Source organism: Sceloporus occidentalis, unplaced genomic scaffold (genome assembly GCF_023333645.1).
Source record: "Sceloporus occidentalis isolate IW3139 unplaced genomic scaffold, rSceOcc1.0.p SCAF_3, whole genome shotgun sequence".
In the NCBI taxonomy this organism is placed as follows: domain Eukaryota; kingdom Metazoa; phylum Chordata; class Lepidosauria; order Squamata; family Phrynosomatidae; genus Sceloporus; species Sceloporus occidentalis.
Window position 1 is genome coordinate 233,842,955 of NW_028316983.1, and position 19,480 is coordinate 233,862,434.

General features: G+C 40.7%; 1 protein-coding gene across 4 annotated transcripts in view; it reads right to left on the reverse strand.

The window, feature by feature from the left end:
* Nucleotides 1-7,277: 7,277 nt before the first annotated feature.
* Nucleotides 7,278-19,480, reverse strand: part of FAM91A1 (family with sequence similarity 91 member A1) — a 50,176-nt gene continuing 37,973 nt past the window's right edge. For all 4 annotated transcript variants that reach the window (XM_089517915.1, XM_089517917.1, XM_089517914.1 and 1 more), the window contains exons 19-24: nt 19,006-19,078; nt 17,830-17,979; nt 17,385-17,492; nt 14,303-14,426; nt 14,110-14,179; nt 7,278-11,227 (exon numbers count right to left, since the gene is read on the reverse strand). In XM_089517915.1, coding sequence (XP_089374041.1) covers nt 11,024-11,227; nt 14,110-14,179; nt 14,303-14,426; nt 17,385-17,492; nt 17,830-17,979; nt 19,006-19,078 — 729 coding nt within the window. In that variant the 3' untranslated portion in view covers nt 7,278-11,023. The remainder of the gene's footprint in view (nt 11,228-14,109; nt 14,180-14,302; nt 14,427-17,384; nt 17,493-17,829; nt 17,980-19,005; nt 19,079-19,480) is intronic.

Genomic DNA, 19,480 nt, shown 5'->3' on the forward strand with positions numbered 1-19,480 from the left:
CTGGCTGCTTTCATTTATTCTTAACACTTAAACACTGCTCAGTAACATATTTACAAATATTTTTCCTCTTTCTGTTTTCTGTAACAGTTGGTTATACCGTTTTGTCCTCCCCCATAAAAGTGAATGGTTATCACAGGAGTGCCCAATAAGTTTAGACACTGCAGCTGCACATCCTCCAGAATGTCATAAATGGCAACTGGGGCATGTGGGATCAGGCAACATCAGTGTGTGAGCAAGATGGCAAAAGCTCTTAATGAGGAAGAAAACATAACTGAGGAGAGTCTGCAGCAGTTTGCTTTTGCCTGAGTTTACTTGGAAGGGGAAAATCCCACCTTTCTGCTTCTCTCTACCTTCTGAGTTAATTGTGTGAAAAATACTTTTGCATTCAGTTTGCAGAAAGTGAAGTAAAATGGGGATGAACAGGGGAGTGGTAGAAAGAGAGAAACTGGGACATTTTACAAACCAGATGCAAAAGCGGGACAACATAGGATTAATCAGGACTGTCCCTATCAAATCAGGACAACTGAGAGAATATGCAATGAGGGTTAGTGCTCTAGTTATGAGTGTGGCAGGCTGTGACTCCCCTCCTGAGATCGGGTTCCTTGGCCTGCACTAACAAGGGATCTCAGCAGACGTTAACACATGGATTTGTGTCTCTCGGCCCCAGCAATGCTACTTCCCATCTGGGGAGCTATGTTGTGACAGGAACAGTACTGGGAAGATGTCAGTAAGTCAACCAGGAAGTTCCAAATGCAAGAACAACAGTGGATGCAGTTTCTCTCTACAGTTTCAATAGGTACACTCTGGTGATCTCAAAAAAGATTAACGCAGGCAAACAGAGTCATGGCTCTTTGACTCAGGCATCATGATTCACTGCAACAGGAGAGGGGTTTTTAGTGAGCAATATTCACATGAGCGGTGTGGCTTTGAGAGCACAATTACCGGTAGTGACAAATCTGTTGGTTTCAACCTGAGCCATGACCGTATACAGTGCATGAAGTTTGATTCATGATGCAAGTGAAGAGTCAGTGTGGTAGAATGGTTAGAGCAGGGTGGGGACCATATGGCAAGCCAACCCTTTTTGTGGTGCCCAATCCCACCAAGACAACCCCTAACCCTCTTAGACTTTCTCCAGTTTTCTAAAAACGCAAAATTTTGCTTCACATCAACCTAAACAGTTGCAAGCTTGCTCCAAAACACAATAGCTCGGCTCATTTTAACCCACTATCCTATTGTCCAAAATTAGAAAAAAGAAGGGGAAATAGATGAAAACTGACATCTCAGAGTTGTTGACGTCTGCTGACTTTTTCCCTCTGTAGATTTTGTTTGTTCTCCCTTTATTCTTTTTTTAAATTGTTAAACCAAAGTAAACCAACACACCTGACATGTTGAGTTGAAATCTGTTTCTTTGCAATTGCTACTCAATTCAAGTCCAGCCCTTTTGAGAAACAGAGACCAGGTCCACCCCACCTTATCCATGGCTCTATTTACTGGGGCTGTCCACCAATTAAAGGTTTATAGCTGCTTAATAAAATAGATGTCAGTCAATGGACTGGCGAAATAAAATATGCGCCCATTTTACAATAATTTTTAAAGGAGACTGAAGACACTGACACTAATGTAATTTTATAAAGCAATGTCAAAATTGAAATAACACAAAGGAGCCAAAATGGTGGCTGAAAAACAAACAAAAGTGCTCTTTTATCGCAACTCAACTGGTTATTGTCCCTTGCAGTAGTTTATTCTCATTGCAAACATGAAAAAATAGAACTTTAGGCCACCCAAAGAATGTCTAAGATGATGAAAGACAGAGAAAGCTACTTACGTGAGAGTGGCCCATTTCTTCTTAGAACTCCAGAGCTTTGTTCTTCAGTGTGATAAGGATCTGTTAATATTCAAGTTTTATGCTTCAATATTTCCTGGATTAATAAATAACCTGTGACACTATCCCTGTATGTGGCTGCTTATTTAAAGATATCCTTTTATTAAAGCCACACTTTTCTTAACACTTGAGCATTCTAGATTTCTTCTAACAAAAGGGCAGCAGCAGAGGGAGGACATTGACCCCTTTGACCATATTGGGGAGCATGTTTTCTCAGATGCAAGTTTCTCTTTGTTTGAAAATATTTTTAGTCCAATTTTAAGTTGGGGGTGGGAAAACCTTTGACCTTTCAACAGTTTTGAATATCATCTCCATTAATCTTTCACCATTTTCCATGCTAGATTTGAATCAACGGGCAGGTAAAATAAAATACATACCGTCAGCCCTTCTTATCCATATATTTTTTTATCCATGTATTCAAGTATCCATGGCTTGAAAATACTTCAAGAATATACAAATTCCCACAGACAAACCTTGATTTTGCCCTTTTATATAAGGGACACCATTTTACTGTGCCATTATATATATATATACACACACACTGGTGATAAATGCCAGCCTCAGGTCGGACTGGGGGTGTGACATCCATGCGACTCACACCCCGATGCTGCCCTGTTGCCACTGTCACATTGTGGGCCCGACTGCACAGTGGGTGGCATCATGGCGCTACTCTAGTGCTGCATCCAGATGACGCAGTACCAAAAGAGCACCAAAAAGTTGAAGAGCTGGTGGCTATGATGCTCTTTCCTTGACTCCTTTTTGTGCTGTGGAAAGGATCAGGGCTGTGGTGTATAGTTGCTGCAGTCCCAATCTGGCAAAGAAAGAGGTGGCTGCAAGTCGCCCCTTAGAGGCAGTCTGTTCAGCTCGTGAGTTCAAAGTGCAAAAGTAATTTGCATTCATTACATTCAGCAGAGGGGAGAAGGGGGAGGGAATCTCCTCCTTCCCAGTAGGCTCAGGCAAAAGCAAACTGCTACAGCATCTTCTAGCTTGTGTGTTCTTCCTCATTAAATAACCTTTGCCTCTTGACAACACTTTGATGTTGTTTGGCAACACACATCCTGGTTTTCCTCTGTGTAATCTTGGCGGCTATGGTGCTGAAGTCCAAAACATTTGGAAAGCCAAAAGGTTTTTTGTTGTTGTTAACCACCCGAGTCAAACTCTACTCATGGCGACTCTGTTGCTGAGACAATGCCAAAGCTCCCTATTTTCCACTATCTTGCTTAGTTCTTGTAGATTCACACAAGAACCTGTGACTTTCTTAATAAAGTCCATGAATCTAAGCATGTGGTTTTCTCTCTTTCTACTTCCCTCCACCTTACCTAGTATTATTGTCTTTTCTAATGAGCCATGTCTTCTCATGATGTGCCCAGAGTATAACAGCCACAGTTTAATCATCTTGGCTTCCAGGGAGATCTCCAGCCTGATCTACTATACTCTAGGACCCATTTATTTGGGGTTTTGGGGAGGCTGTCTATGGCATCCTCAGCCCTCTGCTCCAGCCCATCTCATATGAATTTATTTTCTTTTTACTTGCTCTCTTAACTGTTCAGCTCTCACATCTATACATGATAACGGAGAGTACAATTGCTTGTACGATTCTAACTTTTGTGCTTAGTTGAATATCTTTGCTCTTTAGGATCTCCTCTAGTTCTTTCATAGCTGCCCTCCCTATTTGTAGTCTTCTTCTGATTTCTTGACTGCAGCCCCCATTCTGAGGCTGACACTGACTTGCCCAAGGTCACCCAGTAGATTTCCATGGCTAAGCAGAGATTCAAACACTGATTTCCCAGAGTCCTTGTCCCAACATTCAAACCATTACACCACACTGTTTCTCCTGAATTTTTGTTATACTGGCTGTAAATGATAAGGAAACATATTCAAGAACTATGAGTTATTTTACTCAAAAAGGAAACATTATGATTTGAGATTGCTCAAGTAAGATGTTGTACAGTTGGCTCTCCAGATTTATGGATTCAACCATCCATGGCTCACTACACACATGCATACAAATCCCAAAAGCAAATTCTAATATTGCCATTTTTTTAATTTTATTTTATTTTTCTAATATCGCCATTTTAAATAACACCACTTCACTATGTCATTGTATATAATGGTACTTGAGCATCCATGACAGTACTAGCAGAGGCTCTGAAAGAGTATGTGGACCCTTGAAAATGATGCTGCATGGTGGCATTTTTCTTAGGAACACTATGATATATCTTGTCTGAGATCCCTCCTGCCATTAACACTGGAATTTGACAGATAAGACCCAAGCAAATGATACCCACCCTCTGTTCATAGGTGTGGCTAATTGTTCTTATCTGAAAAGCAAACAGATAGTACCAGTTTCTACAGGTACTGGTTTTCAGTTAGCACAGCTGGATGTATTGATTGACCAACTAAGAGGGTGAGACTGTGCTATACTGACTTTTCCATGGCTTATGTGAAAGAAAAAATGCAACATCTGTTGGCAAGACAGCCTTTGCCTGCAAGTGTACAAGACATGACACACAAAGGAAATTGGACAGGTAGGGATGAGGGAGACAAAGCATAGAATCATAGAGTTGGAAGAGACCACAAGAGCCATCCAGTCCAACCCCCTGCCATGCAGGAACTCTCAATCAAAGCATCCCCGACAGATGGCCATCCAGCCTCTGTTTAAAGACCTCCAAGGAAGGAGATTCCACTACACTCCGAGGGAGTGTGTTCTACTGTTGAATAGCCCTTACTGTTAGGAAGTTCCTCCTAATGTTGAGGTGGGATCTCTTTTCCTGCAGCTTGCATCCATTGTTCCAGGTCCTGTTCTTTGGAGCAGCAGAAAACAAGCTTGCTTCCTCCTCAATATGACATACCTTCAAATATTTAAACAGGGCTAAAGCAAGTCCAGGAACCAATTCTTAGCTTGGATAAAAATGTTTCAAGTAGTTTGATGGAATGGTTGTGGACTTGGCATCATCCCAGGAGAGCCAAAAGCAAGTAGTTTCCCCATTAGAGATGATGGAGTAACTATGCTTTATAGATGTGTAAAGGATCTTCCATGAAACCCACTGGGTGACCTTAGGCAAGTCACATGCTCTCAGCCTCAGAAGATGGCAACAGCAAACCTCCTCTGAACAACTCTTAGCAAGATAACTTCATGATAGGTTTACCTTAGGGTCACCATAAGTTGGAAATGACTTGAAGGCACACAGTGACAGCAAAAGATCTTTTGGATAAATGGCAGATACCCAGCACTTTGATTAAAAGGCCTGTTGGCCACTAAGGAGTTAAGACAATTTCCCTTCCACTCTTACCACCAAAAAAGAAAAACGCATTGTCTTTGTACCTCCTTTTCAGGAGTGTTGCAGAAACACGGAGATCACGAAATTCAAGGAGAAAACCATGTGCAAGAAGCTCAGTTGCTGTGAAAAAGGATTGACTGACATAGAAGCTTGCCAAGAAAAAAACAAAACCATCCATTTTCCAGAAACAGCTTAAGTTCTAGCCAAGAAATTTAACACTAGTTTAAAGTCTGTGAAGTCAAGGCCAAGAGGTAGATTTACTGTGCTTTGTCTTAAATCACTAATCACCACTAGTTCTGGTGAGAGACCAACACAGTTGGGGTGTCAACTTTCAGCTGCAGCATGTCACAAACTAAAGACAAAAAAAAGTGCATCCCTATTCCATAGAGAGAACCAGATTAAAATACTTGCATGGTGAAATGGTTGGATCCTCCTATTTCACCACTAACTGGTTCGTATTGAAAGCATTTGTTATTTGCCATTAAGTTGGCTTTCACTGATAGTAACTCAAGATCACTGGTCATTTACAGTCCTGCTCAGGTCTTGCAAAGTCAGTGCCATGGCTTCCTTTATTGAGTCAATGCATTCCTCTCCCTCTTTTCTTACACCCTTCCACCTTCCCCATTGTTATTGTATTTTCCAGTGAGTCATGTAACCTTGTGAAATATCCAAAGTACAACAACCTCATTTTTGTTATTTTGGCTTCTAGCAACAGAGCAGGCGTGGCACTTGTTCAGAGTACTGGTGAGTTTAGTCATTTTGTCTTTTCGTGAGAGTTCATATTGCTCCAATGCTAAAATCTCCACCAGTTGCTAAGTAATTTTCAGGCCCAGTTCAAGATAGCAATTTCAACCTTTTATAGAGCTAAACAGCTTTAGCTAGTCCCACTTGATGGTTATGCTGAAGACAGATTTTTCCTCTGCTTTCTTTGATCGAGGAATGCACTCCTCTCAAGAATTGCAATGAGTTCCCAGTCTCAGTGCATTTAGGACGGTGTCAAACCACAGCTCTTCAATCTGCCCTTTTAAACTTGTTGTGGTGATTTTAATGGTTTTCTAGTTTCATTCTGGTTTCAGTTATATTTGTTAGCTGCCTTGACTGCTTCGTTTAGAACTGTAGAATAAAATGGAATAAATGAAATTGTTTGGCTATAAAAATTTTAATCTTTGTCACTTGAAGGCAGGAATAGGTAGCTGAAACTTCTATCTGGATTAACTTGTCCTAGTACATGACTGGGAAAGCTCTGCTAGCTTTTTGGCTGAAAAGCGGGTATAAATAAATAAATAAATAAAATAATAGCTCGAGGACTCTGTCACTCAAACACTTAAGGGGAATCCTTTAACCACAATTGATCTCCTGATAGTCTTATCACCTTTGCCTTAAAAGAGAGGTAACACAGATACCCAATAATTTCTTACATTAAGAACAGACAGTGTGAAAACCTGTGTGCGTGGCTGAGAGCGATATCTAATGAACTGTTTGTCTCCCCATGTCTGTGCCTGTAAGAATTTTTCAGGTGTCTCTTGTTACTTGAGGTAAAGTGGCTGGCTTCAGCAGAAATGGTCTACCTAGTGGTGGCACCCCATCTGAGGAATGGTTTCCACGGCTAATTGCTTCACCCATCTATATCTGTATCATTTTGGTACCATTTCACTTCCACAAACTTTTTAATCTTCTTGTTACTGCTTTTATATGACTTGTTGTCTGTTTTCATTCTGCTGACTGCTTTTATACTGCCTTTTCTATTGTGGCTTTAATGGTTTTTGTTAACTGTTTTAACATTATCTAGAACACAGTGTCAAAAAAGAAAAGAAAAACATTGAATACAGGAGAGGTGGGCAACTGCAACATTCCAGATACTTTTGCCTTACAACTCGCATCAGGCCTTGCCAACATGGCCAGGAACCTTAGGCCAAGAACATATGGAGGGCCACAATTTGCCACCTCTGACATACAGTGAAGTCTCACCACATAATAGCAAACACAATGTTTTTCAGTGGAGTCAGCTGATACATTTAGTTTCTGGAATAAACTTACATACTATATGCATATGTGAACATAACCACTGTAAAAATGTTCACTTTATAGAAAAAAATAAGTTATTCTATCAGAAGTCATGACCAGCAACACGGTTTTATTCTGTAAACATTTATGTTACATGTTCCAATAATTTAACTGAATACCAGTTTACACATTTCACTGTATACTATCAACGTCAGATAAGGAACAAAGCAACTGGGTTGCTTTACAATTGTCAGACTCTCACATTTTAAAACCTTTTTCAAAAGATACGAGTGGCTTTAGAAACAGTGGAGAAAGAAATACAAAGAGAAATAAGAGCACAACCGAAAGAATTCAAGTTGCTAGGAAATTAGAAAATGGGGAAGGGAGAAAATACATCTGAATAAGGGCCACCCTGATCAAACTGGCCTTGAAAAAGCCTCTCAAGCCTAGTCCAGTTAAAATACTATTTTTGGATGCTTCATTTATTACCAAATTCAAACAGCAAAACACATTTTAATTAAGAAGCACTGATGAACTATGAAATGTTAAGGCATAAAACATCACCAACTGGATTCTTGACAAGTAAAAAGTTGCTGGGAATTTTTTTTTAAAAAAAGAAATAAGGTTTAAAAATATGGATATTTTTGGTTGAATACAGGTTGTGTATATTTGAATAATTTAGATTTTCATACTGCAGATGACTTATAGCAGTAATGGTAGTAAGGATAAGTGATGGAATGGTAAAGCAACTTTTTTCATCTTCATTTTCCACAATGGAGGGGATTTTTCCAAGAGTGGAGCACAGGTATGGCTTGGAATGATCCCCATTCTCCCTCTCACCCTCAAACCACAGATGGAATATAGCCTGTACAGAATACAGCCTTAAGCATTTTCTGCTTATCATTTTTAAGCACCCACTATACACATGGGCTGTATAGGGCACTGACGTTTGGGGATTAAACCATCATCTACACAGATGAGACAGCATAACTTCTGCCACTAATTTTATTGCAGTTTCTTTCAAGACTACTTGTCAAAAATATGAGGGCAAGGTGAGACAGTACCTTTAGACCAGAGAGTGAAATAGTAAGTGTGACTCCAGTTGAGTCCTAGGAAAATCCATCTCTTGTATAAATCTGAGTCTAACTCTAGTATAAATTTGAGGGATTTCTTGCTGAAACTCTAGACAAAGGATACCAATCGACATTTCAGTTATAAAAAGAGAGAAAAAGACTATGCATCTGCTTTGCTGCTCTACTACTGAAAACCCTTTAATCAGATGGTCAAATGTAGAAAATCTGAAAATCTCCCAATGTTGGGAGAGCTGGCTGCAAGTGGTCCTTCTTCCTCCTGCATTACATCAATTATTATTAGAGAAAAAGGAGCAGGATAGGTTTTTTAAAAAATATTTTTGAATTCTCATCACATGGCAGCCACAGAGTATCCAGAAGTGGATGTGAACTGCAACTAGTCTCAATCCATATCCTATTCTTAGGCCCCTAGTTACGGTAGGATCTAGACAGTCCTGGCTCTTCTCAACCATCTCTTGGGTCTCCTGTCCCAGAGTAGGGATGAACTGGGCCCTGATTTCAGTGGGTTGCGTTTGCCCCATTTCTGAATATATTTCCTGGTGGATGATACAGACATGTTTTAATGATGAACTTAAAAGTATCACCCCTCACTTACTTGTCATCTAAAAACTTATGATTAGTCTCATCAGACACAGGCCACCCCAAGTCAAAACCTTTGGCTGTGGACCTGCTTACTTTCCTTTTATTAGAAGGCCACTGTTGGTATATCTCCAATGTGTCAGAAGACCTGAAGCATTCATGCCAAGTAATTTCATCAGGTAAAGCTCTTGTGTTGTGTGCAGAGTCCTGCTCATATTACTGAAGGAAAAACAAAAGCTAGATTAAGAGAGATGGCTAAACGTCCATGTTGATGAAAGGGAACTGTTCATTTCTAGAAATGGTGCATATAAATAAAAAGGGAAACAGTGTGTGAGTGTGAGAGTGAGGGAGAAGCAAATAATTAATTTCAAACAATTAGAATAAAAAAAAAATCCACAGGGTTTTTCCTTATTCACAAAATATGCACAAGAAATCCTTCCTCCCCGACACATGCATACCTGCTATTACTGTTTCCTATTTTGAATGATTCTGAGATAGAATACTCTGAGTTTTTGGTCCTCAAAACAGCCATACCATTAAAGCCTGCTAGCATGCATTTAAGATGGGAAAAACAGAACACTTGCCAAAGCCTGATATCAAACATTATAGACCATATTGATTTGACACCAAAGCTTCTAATTTGTAATTTTTTTACAACTGTGTTGTAACATATCACAGCTGCTGAGATTCTGAAAGTGACAGAACTGCAGTACAGAGTTCATATAAACTGAACAAAGCTAACTGTTAAATACTGCATACTTTTCCTACCCTTCTAGGGAGGGAATGTTAACAAAATCTAGAAAGGATCAAAACATAATAATCTTCAATTAACCTTTTTTGTGATTAACAAAACCCCTATATCCCATAACCCCAATCCACTGGCAAGTTCTTCTGAAACAAATGGGAACAACACAGGACAGGAGTGCTTGTTATTATTTTCAGTGTATATTAGAAACTCCCCGGTGGATTGTGCCCTAAACAGTCCACTGAAATCTCAGCCTACAGATATTCCAATACCTCATTTGCAATACCTCAGATGTTCTGTCTTTTTCTACACAGAAATTTGATCTGATTTTCCTTGTGGACACTCTTTAATAACTATGTCAATCGTCAGTGGAAAGAATCCACTGGAAACTGCTTCTACGCAGCCCCTACAGCAAAACCATTTGGGTCTATTAACATATGCAATATTCAGGGAAACTGTTGCAGCTTGTTGCACTGGCAAATCAAATGCTGAATTCTTCACATGATGAGGCATTCACACAACTACGAACTAGAAACTATTAAAAACACATCTTTTCTACAGCTAACACATTATGAATTGGCTATGTGAGCAGGTTCTCCATTAGCTTTGGTCAAAAAGGTGGCTGGAGCAAAAGTCCCTCAAGTTTTTGTTTTGTTTTGGGTGCAATGCAGTTGTGCCAACAGAACAATACTGCAGAAACAGAGTCTAGAAGCAAATACGTCTATGTATAGACGGTGCCACATTTAACTCTGGTACAATACCATCACAGAGGTTCTACTGAGCATGGACAAAATAGTCCATGCTCTATGTAAGTTTTCCCATAAGGTACTTTGAGATTAAATCAATTTAGAAAACAGCATCAGCATACCAATACGAATCTCCTCCAGTCATTCTTCTTATCAGGTAGGTAACAGATATTAAGTCTGTCAGTACTACTTCACTAGTACCAATTCCCTTCTGATACCAGCACCAATTTTTTTTTGTTATGCTGCTTAAATACCATTTGTGCCTTTCCAATGTCAAAATCTGTTTAACTGTTGTGGGTTACTACATTACAAAAAAAAGAGAGAATTTACAGTCTGCATCATGGATGTATAAAAACTGCTCTTATCTATTATGACAGCCTAGAAATCCAATAATCAGAAAGCCTACGAAAGGTGTTTCGGTTATAAAAGAAAGGACCGATTGTCTTGAGATAAAAAGAGAGACAGGCTGACAACTAAAGAAGCCTCCTGTTGCAGCAGGACATGCAGTAAATTAACAGGTAGGATGTGTCTCCCCCAAGTTAAGTGCAACACTACACACTTTAATAACACTATCATTGCAGAGGTCATGCTGTGGTAGCATTATACTTCTGAGAAAATTGGCACTGTAACTTGAATGCAGTCAGTAATCAGGAGGAAAAAGGCAAGATGTGAACAAGACACGTTGAGCCTTCAAGCTATTTCAGGTGCTCCGGAGGCATGGTTGCAATAAGGACAGAGGAAGGAGACCGTCCATTCCATTCAGATAATACACCGTCCTTGAACATTAGATTCTTGGCAGGAAGTGGAACGCCAGTGTCGGTAGAAGCTGGATGTGAAAGTAAACTTGTAGTAGAAGAGAAATTGACCTCTGAAAGTAACTCCATGGTTGAAATGCTTTCCTGGGGATGGAAAAGGAGAGCACGTTTCAACAGGATTACAAGCTAGCCTTGATTTTCATTTTGGGCCCAAACCTGACATTGTCACCCTTTAGACTGGCTATCATAGGTCCCTTGGCAATAGTCTTGTTCAGATGACTGAAGGTAGTTGAAGCTGCCCTGGTTATCTAGCAAATTTGATGCACAAAATGTTTTGGGGAGGAGAGGCTCAAACTTAATACTTTTTACAGAAGTACCGTATTTTCCGGCGTACAAGATGACTTTTTAGCCCAGGAAAATCGTCCCCAAAGTTGGGGGCCGTCTTGTACACCGGATAGCCGCTGGGTCCTAAAGAGAGCCCTCGGCAGGAAAGCCTTCTCCCAAAGGCAAAGGAGTGTCCTCCTCTGTTTCTTCCCTCCTTTGCTTTCCCCCCTTCCTTCCTTCCCTTTTCCCCTCCTTCCTTCCCTCCCTCCCTTCCCTTTTTCTTCCTTTTCTTCTCTTCCTTCCTTGCTCCCTCCCTCCCCTCCCTCTCCTTTCCTCCTTTTCCCGGGGGCCCTGACTCTGAGAGCGAGGCTGGCTACAGAGCAACCAATCCTGTTTGGATGGAGTCACACTAACAGCCAATCAGATTGAGGACAGTGGTCGCCCCCCCTCACAAACTACAATTCCCAGGATTCCCTGGTTTTTCAAGGGAATTTCAAAGGAATAATAATAATAATAATAACAATAATTGCCTCCACACTTCCAGATCCCAGCCCCAGAGAATGAGTCTACAGTATATCAGTGTTGCCAATTCTGCAGGTGCATTTGGATTTAATAATGGTAACAATAATGGTGATGATGATAAGATAGTTCTTGTAGCACCTTTGAGACTCACTGAAAGAAAAGTTGGCAGCTTTCCTAGACTTAAGCATACTTCCTCAGATGCATGGGAATTGTAGTTCATTGTGGCACCAGAGCTCTTTCTCACAAAACTACAGGGTTCCCTAGCACTGAGCCAGGGCAGCTAAAGCGGTCTCAAACTGGATTATTTCTGCAGTATGGATTGGACCTTGAGCATTTTTAATAATGAAAGTCCAAAACACACTGCAGAAATAATCCAGTTTGTGACCACTTTAACTCCCCTGGCTCATTGCTAGGGAATTCTGGGAATTGTAGTTTGTTGTGGCACCAGAGCTCTTTCTGATAGAGAAGGCTCAATGTCTCACAAAACTACACTTCCCAGGGTTTCCTAGCACTGAGCCAGGGCAGTTAAAGCAGTCTCAAACTGGATTATTTCTGCAGTGTGTCTTGGCTCCAACTCAGGCTGCATCTTCACTCCAGAGACAATCCAGTTTCATACCGTTTTAACTGCCATGGCCCAGTGCTATGAAATCATGGGAATTGTAGTTTGTTGTGGCCCAGTGCTATGAAATCATGGGAATTGTAGTTTGTTGTCACACCAAAGTTTGCTGAGAGAGAAGGTTAAATGTCTCAGAAAACTAGAATTCCCAGGATTCCATAGCACTGAGCCAGGGCAGTTAAAGGGGTGTCAAACTGGATTATTTCTGCAGTGCAGTTGCAGCCTAACACGTTTTGATTTGGCACAATGCTTCCTGGGCTTTGATTCCAATAGGAGCCACTTGAACTGTCACAGAATCCCTGGGATTTGTAGTTTGGAGCAGCGCCCCGCCCCCCCCCCCCCGCATTCTTTGGGCAGAGAAGGCAAAAGACCTTATAAAACTACAAATCCTAGGATTCCAACAGGATGGAGCAGCAGCTCTTAAAGTGGTGTCAAACTGCATTAATTCTAAAGTGTAGATGCACCAAGAGGAAGGGTGGGAGGAGTTGTCGAGGCGGGTGAAATAATGTTGTGTATGCTGTTATTTCAAATGTGGAACACACTCCTTCCTCAGAGTGTAGTGGAGTCTCCCTCCTCTTCCCCTTCTTTTCTTCTTTCTCCTTCTACTTTTTTCTCCTCCCCCCTTTCTCCTCTGTCGTTGCTGCTGCTGCTGTTGTTGTTGTGTGCCTTCAGCTCCTTTCTGACTTAGCGTGGAAGAGAGGGGTAGTCTTATACGGTGAGTATATCCCAAACACTCTATTTTAAATTGTAAAGTTGGGGGTCGTCTTATACGCCCAGTCGTCTTATACGCCGGAATATACGGTAGTAAGTTTTTCTTTTATTGACTAAGATCCACCCCCTTCAATGGCCAAAGGGCAAAGCACAGCCATCACTTCTTTTCTCTTCCCTCCTGCCAGGTGTATGACACACAATAGAGTAGTGGCATTTGGCACCTGCATTAAGCCATCTGATATAACAGCAAGCCTTTTAAAGTCTAGGAATCAGTAGCTGGCTGAACTATTTGCCCACTGGGATGTCAATATGGATAAATCAGAACCACTGAGAGACATCAGTCAACCAGGCAAAGCTGAAAAATATAGCAAGGAATAAAACTAAAGGAGGTATCAGGGGTCAGAATGAGCATCAACAATATCAACTGGCACTGGTAAGCCTTTCAACTATAGACTTACAGAACCATGACTTTTTGGACAACAATTTCCAGAACTCCCCAGCCAACACAGCTCATGCTGTGTATACAGTGGCTGGCCATGGTGGCTGGGGAATTCTGGCAGTTTTAGTCTAAAATGTAATTGTTTTATGCTCTGCTTATGCCATCAAAAATGTATGTTTAGGAAGGCCTGAACAGCATTGCAGAATATAATATGCTGAATCAGAACAAAGAATCATACAGACAGTTTTTACTCAGAACTCATTCAGCAAGCATTCTTTAGCATTATACCAGAATGAAAAAGAACAATGAAAAATGGTATTTACCTGCCTATGTCCAAACAAAGTTACACCAAAGAGGAATGTCTACATAAATGTTAATAAAAATAACGTGTTATTTTAAAAAATATATATTTACCTGGAATGAATGAACGAAGCTAAGTACCTGTAGAGAAAGTTTTCTACTGGAATGTAACAGTGTTTGTAGGCTGTCAAAAGAGGAAGCAAAAATGAAAATGATATAATTGGTTTATGTAATCAAAACAAGTTTCTTCATTTTGTTTTCTCTGCCAATGATCCACTAGGATATGTTATATTCAAAAAACCCTCACCTCTCTCTGCTACACAGTCCATGGCTTGCAATTTTTCGGCAAACCTTCTGGTTCAGGTCAGAGCTGAAAAGTGGAATTCCAAAGCACAATTCCAGGGGAACCCATTCCATTTCTGTTGTGGGGACTGAGAAAAAAAGAGGAGGTGGAACTGACATAAAGGAACTCCCAAGAGTTTTAAAAATCTACATTAGCCTTCTGTAACATAATAATAATAATAATAATAATAATAATAATAATAATAGTAGGTTTTATTTATATTGTCCCGCCTCTCCTGACGGATCGAGGTGGGATTACAACAAAATTATACGAACACAATAATACTAATAACAATTATTTAAAATCACAATATAAAACCATATCCCATCTAAAAACAATTCGTACAATATAAAAATTTATCACAGCCTGAGGTAGACTCCTGATCGCGAGGTAGTGAACTTGTTGAGTCTATAAAAGATCAGGAGGGTATGCTTGCTGGAAGAGGTATGTTTTCAGCGCCTTTGTGAAGGTGTCCAAGGTGGGAATGAGTTGAAGCTCTTCCGGAAGGTTGTTCCAAATCGTTGGGGCCATAGCCAAGAATGCTCTTTGGTGAGTAGATGTTAATCTCACCTTGGGGTGTTCAAGTAGGTTCTTCCCAGATGTTTGGAGAGTGCGGGGCGGGTTATGTTGGGAGAGGCGTTCCCTCAAGTAAATCAGGCCCAAGCCATGTAGGGCTTTAAAGGTGATCAACAACACTTTGTATTGGGCCCAGAAGCTAATTGGCAGCCAGTGTAAGGATTTTAGTACAGGTGTTATGTGGTCTGACCTTGAGGTACCAGTGACCAATATGGCTGCGGCATTTTGGACTAGCTGAAGCTTCCGAACTTGGTACAAAGGTAGCCCCATGTAGAGCGCATTGCAGAAATCTAAACAAGAGGTTACCAGTGCGTGTACCACAGTTTCAAGGTCCTTTCGGTCCAGACAGGGACGCAGTTGGCGTATCAGCCGAAGTTGGTACCAAGCACTCCTGGCCATCACATCTACTTGAGATGATAACTGTAGGGATGAATCCAGGAGTACTCCCAAACTGCGAACTTTGTCCTTTAGGGGAAGTGTGACCCCGTCCAGGACTGGATGCAATCTCCCTGCCCGGACTTGGGGAACCTATTACAAGTACCTCTGTTTTCTCTGGATTCAACCTGAGTTTGTTTTCCCTCATCCAGCCCATTACTGACCCCAGGCAGGCATCCAGAGGAGAGATGCCTTCCTTAGTCACTGTATCAGTCGGATTCATGAAGAGATAAATCTGGGTGTCATCAGCGTACTGATAACACCATGCTCCATGTTTCTGGATGATCTGTGCCAGCGGCTTCATGTAAATGTTAAACAGCATGGGAGACAGGATGGCGCCCTGAGGGACGTCAGATGTCAGCTCTCTTTTACGAGAGCAACAGTCCCCCAGCCTCACCATCTGGAATCTTCCCGAGAGGTAGGACCAGAACCACTGGAGTGCAGTGCCACCGATACCTAACTCTCTCAGGCGTTCCAGAAGGATACCATGGTCGATGGTATCGAAAGCCACTGAGATGTCAAAGAGCACCAATAGGGTCACACTTCCCCTGTCGATGCCCAGACGGAGATCATCGACTAAGGCGACCATGGCCGTCTCAACTCCGTATCCCGCTCTAAAGCCAGTTTGAAATGGGTCCAGATAATCGGCTTCGTCCAAGACTGCTTGGAGTTGGAAGGCGACCACCCTCTCGATCACCTTGCCCAAGAATGGTAATAAGGAGTCTGGTCTGTAGTTATTCCTCAACAGGGGATCTAGGGAGGGTTTCTTCAAAAGTGGCTTCACTATTGCTTGTTTTAGGGTAGATGGAAATATTCCCTCCCGAAAGGATGCATTTATTATAAGTTGTAACGATGTTTTTATTGCATCTCCTCCCTGGACGGTCAACCAAGATGGGCAAGGGTCGAGCTCTCTCCAAGTGTTCTGGACTACAAGTCTCACCATCCCAAACACTATGGCTGATAGAATTCAAAGATGTAGCCATGTTAGTCTGAAAAATAATTACGCAAAAGGACCGTGAAACACCTTTGAGGCTAACTGAAAGAAAGAAGTTGACAGCATGAGCTTTCTTAGACTTGAGACTATTTCTACAGATCCATGTTTGGAGTAGAGGATTTTTTGGATTGTCAACTGATTCTGTAACATAGCAGCTGACGAGGTCTGTGCCACCATGCAAATGGAGTAATAACTGAAAGGTATAGGAAATGAACCTACTGCTATACTAATTCAGGATACAATTCAAACTAGTAAAATGGCTAAAAGAAGACAGCTGTTCATGACAGCCGTGTAATATGATTCCCTCCTAACACTTTCTAACTGCTCCAATATTTTCAACATGTTCAATATAAAATACACAGAACACCAGGCTTATAACAACACTTCATTTTTGTCCATCACCAATAAATAACTGTCTTCATAGGAGATCAAAGTAAAACATTTGTGAAGTAGTCAAAAGAGTTGTGGTTTCTTTTTTAATTATTCTGTCTATAAATGAAAAGCAGCTCATCTAGTCAAGAAATACCAGGGAGGACAAGTACATTTTTGTGGTCTAAGATAGGTCTACAGAACTGCACACACACAAACACACATATACAATTTTAGAGTAATCCAAAAAAGAAAAAAACAGACAAGCTAAAACCATATTTCCATTCTCTGTGATTTCAACCAGAGAAGACTTTGCCAGGAATTAGCTTAGCAATGCATTCATTTCCTGTGATTAATGGTTTCTGCCTTGTGCATCTTTTTGATGTGAGCTGTTACCCTCCCTTTTTCTGCAATCCATTCCATCCCCAAAACTTAGATCCAGACTATATGTGTGCACAGGTTCTGTTATGTTTATCATGCATAAATGTTTATCATGCATAGACTATATAGCCCAAAGACAGAGTTTCTATAAGATAAGACAGAGCAATAGCACACTTTTGACACCACATAAATGACAAGTGGGTAGCAATAGGCTGGAAGAAAATCAAGGTTCAATATTTAAGACAATTCTTCTTCCCCAATAATAAAAAGCAGGCTATTTTAAAATATTACCTTCTGGATTTTGTTTAGCCACATTATCAATGGATGGCTCTTCAATGACCATTTCAAATGATTCTGTGCTCCCATTTACATCTGAGCCCAGGGCCAGCTCTGGCTCACCTTAAAGGAAAAGAAACTGATATTCAGCTTACACTCACAAGGCATATCTGCTGTGAAGTAGCTCTAACTTTATTTTCAGTATGCCCCCTACCACCTCTGCTTCTCTTTAGCGATTGCTTCTCTTGGGAGTATATAACCAGAGATTTCTAGGAACAAGATGTTCCCTTTCCACATAAAAGTATGGGAAGTCCCTGAAAGTACAGGCCTTTGGAATTTTGCCTCCCCTGCACATACATCCCAGTGGATACTCAGCACATCTTCCTTTCCTTTTGCTGCCTTTACCTGCTAAATGCTACAAGTCTCCAAGTCTGACCACACAGATTTATTGTTGACCCACCTTTTCCATCAAAGGCATCACTTGGTTTTCTATTTAAATGGTGACTGAAAGGGTTCAGCATGGTTACGTAGCCGCAAAAGTGTTGCAAATCCATCTTTTCCCTTAGTATCTTTAGTGCTTTATGAACACCCATATTGAGACGAGAAAAATCTAGGCACAACCCCAAAGAATAAATTATTATCTTACAACATTAACATAATAAAACACTTGACAAAACCTAAACATTAAAGATTACTGTTTGCATTGGTCAGTCATAAGATCCACTGGTCAAAGAGACTGCAGTGGCAGACGAAACTGGAAACTAGGGTCTGAAGATTCAGAATGATGTAAGATGTTTGAAAAAGATGACCTCACAAATTATTGTTAACTGATAGCTATGTTGAGTTTTTGATTTTAAGGACGTATTGTGCTCTGTAGACTTTTAAATTTAGATTTTCATTTTGTTTAGGTTATATTATTTCTTTGAGAATAATGAACAACAAAATGCTGTTTAAAAAGAATGCTTGTATATGGATTATGATTGAGTTTTGACAACAAGGTACACATCTAGCAGAAAAAATGACTCAGAAGCTGAGGGGAAAAACAAAGCAAAGTATGTTTCCCATGCAGGAAATCTCAGTTCACCTCCAGTGAAAAAAGGATCAGATAGCAGATAGTAAGATACGTGCTTCAGCATCTGATGAGAAACTTGCGAACTATCTAGTTACACTCATTCCTCCACATTTGCTGGGGCTAGGGGCACAGGATCCCCATGAATGTGGAAAACCCCAAAATAACAAAAACACTATGTTTTACTTGAGAGAACACCTCTCTAGGAATCTCTAGGTCCTCCAGTACAACTCTGCGGTCAACAACTGCCAGACACTGACCATAGAAAGGCGCTGGAGGAGCTACAAATGCCTAGTGGAGTGTTCTCTCTAGGAATCTCTAGGTCCTTCAGTGCAACTTTTGATTAAAGGTGACCAGAGAGTTGCGTTGGAGGACCTAGATATTCCTAGATAGAACATAATGAAATCCAGAATAATCAAATCCGCAAAAGTCAAAGCAGCAAATGTGGAGGGACGAGTGTACTTTTCAACAACAACTTGCTATTGTGAGCTATAAGATGTTTTGAAGATTTGATGTTGCACAAATTTGGTCTGAGCAAAGGAACTCTAGTTCAAATTACATAGCTACCTTCTTGCTGTTCTGCTTCATCAAATGGAAATGGCATATGGATAGTCTCCCCCATACCATGCACACCATGTCCCTAAACACAAAGGTAAGAGTTAGTTCATAAAAGCCACATCATTCTGGTAGTTTCTAGCTTTTCATTATGCCACAGAAATGTTGGATGACACAGATCCCTACCCTGATTTTGAAGAAGGCTTCAAAGGGTTTGTGTTATATCAGACTTTGAGGATTTTAAGACCAGGCAGGAAATCATTGCCAGGAGGACCATGAACTGTGGAGAATTTTGAAGGTGCCTGATTCCCCTCCAGCTCTGAACAATTAAACTCTATGGAACTAACACCATGGACTCTCCTGTGGTGCTTACATTTTTTTTCTGTCCTTTCTGAGATGGAAACAAGTAATTAAGTAGGTATCTTTTAATAATTAATATCAAACTGCAACATTTTTCAAGCTGAGGTGCCCTTCACAGATATCTGAT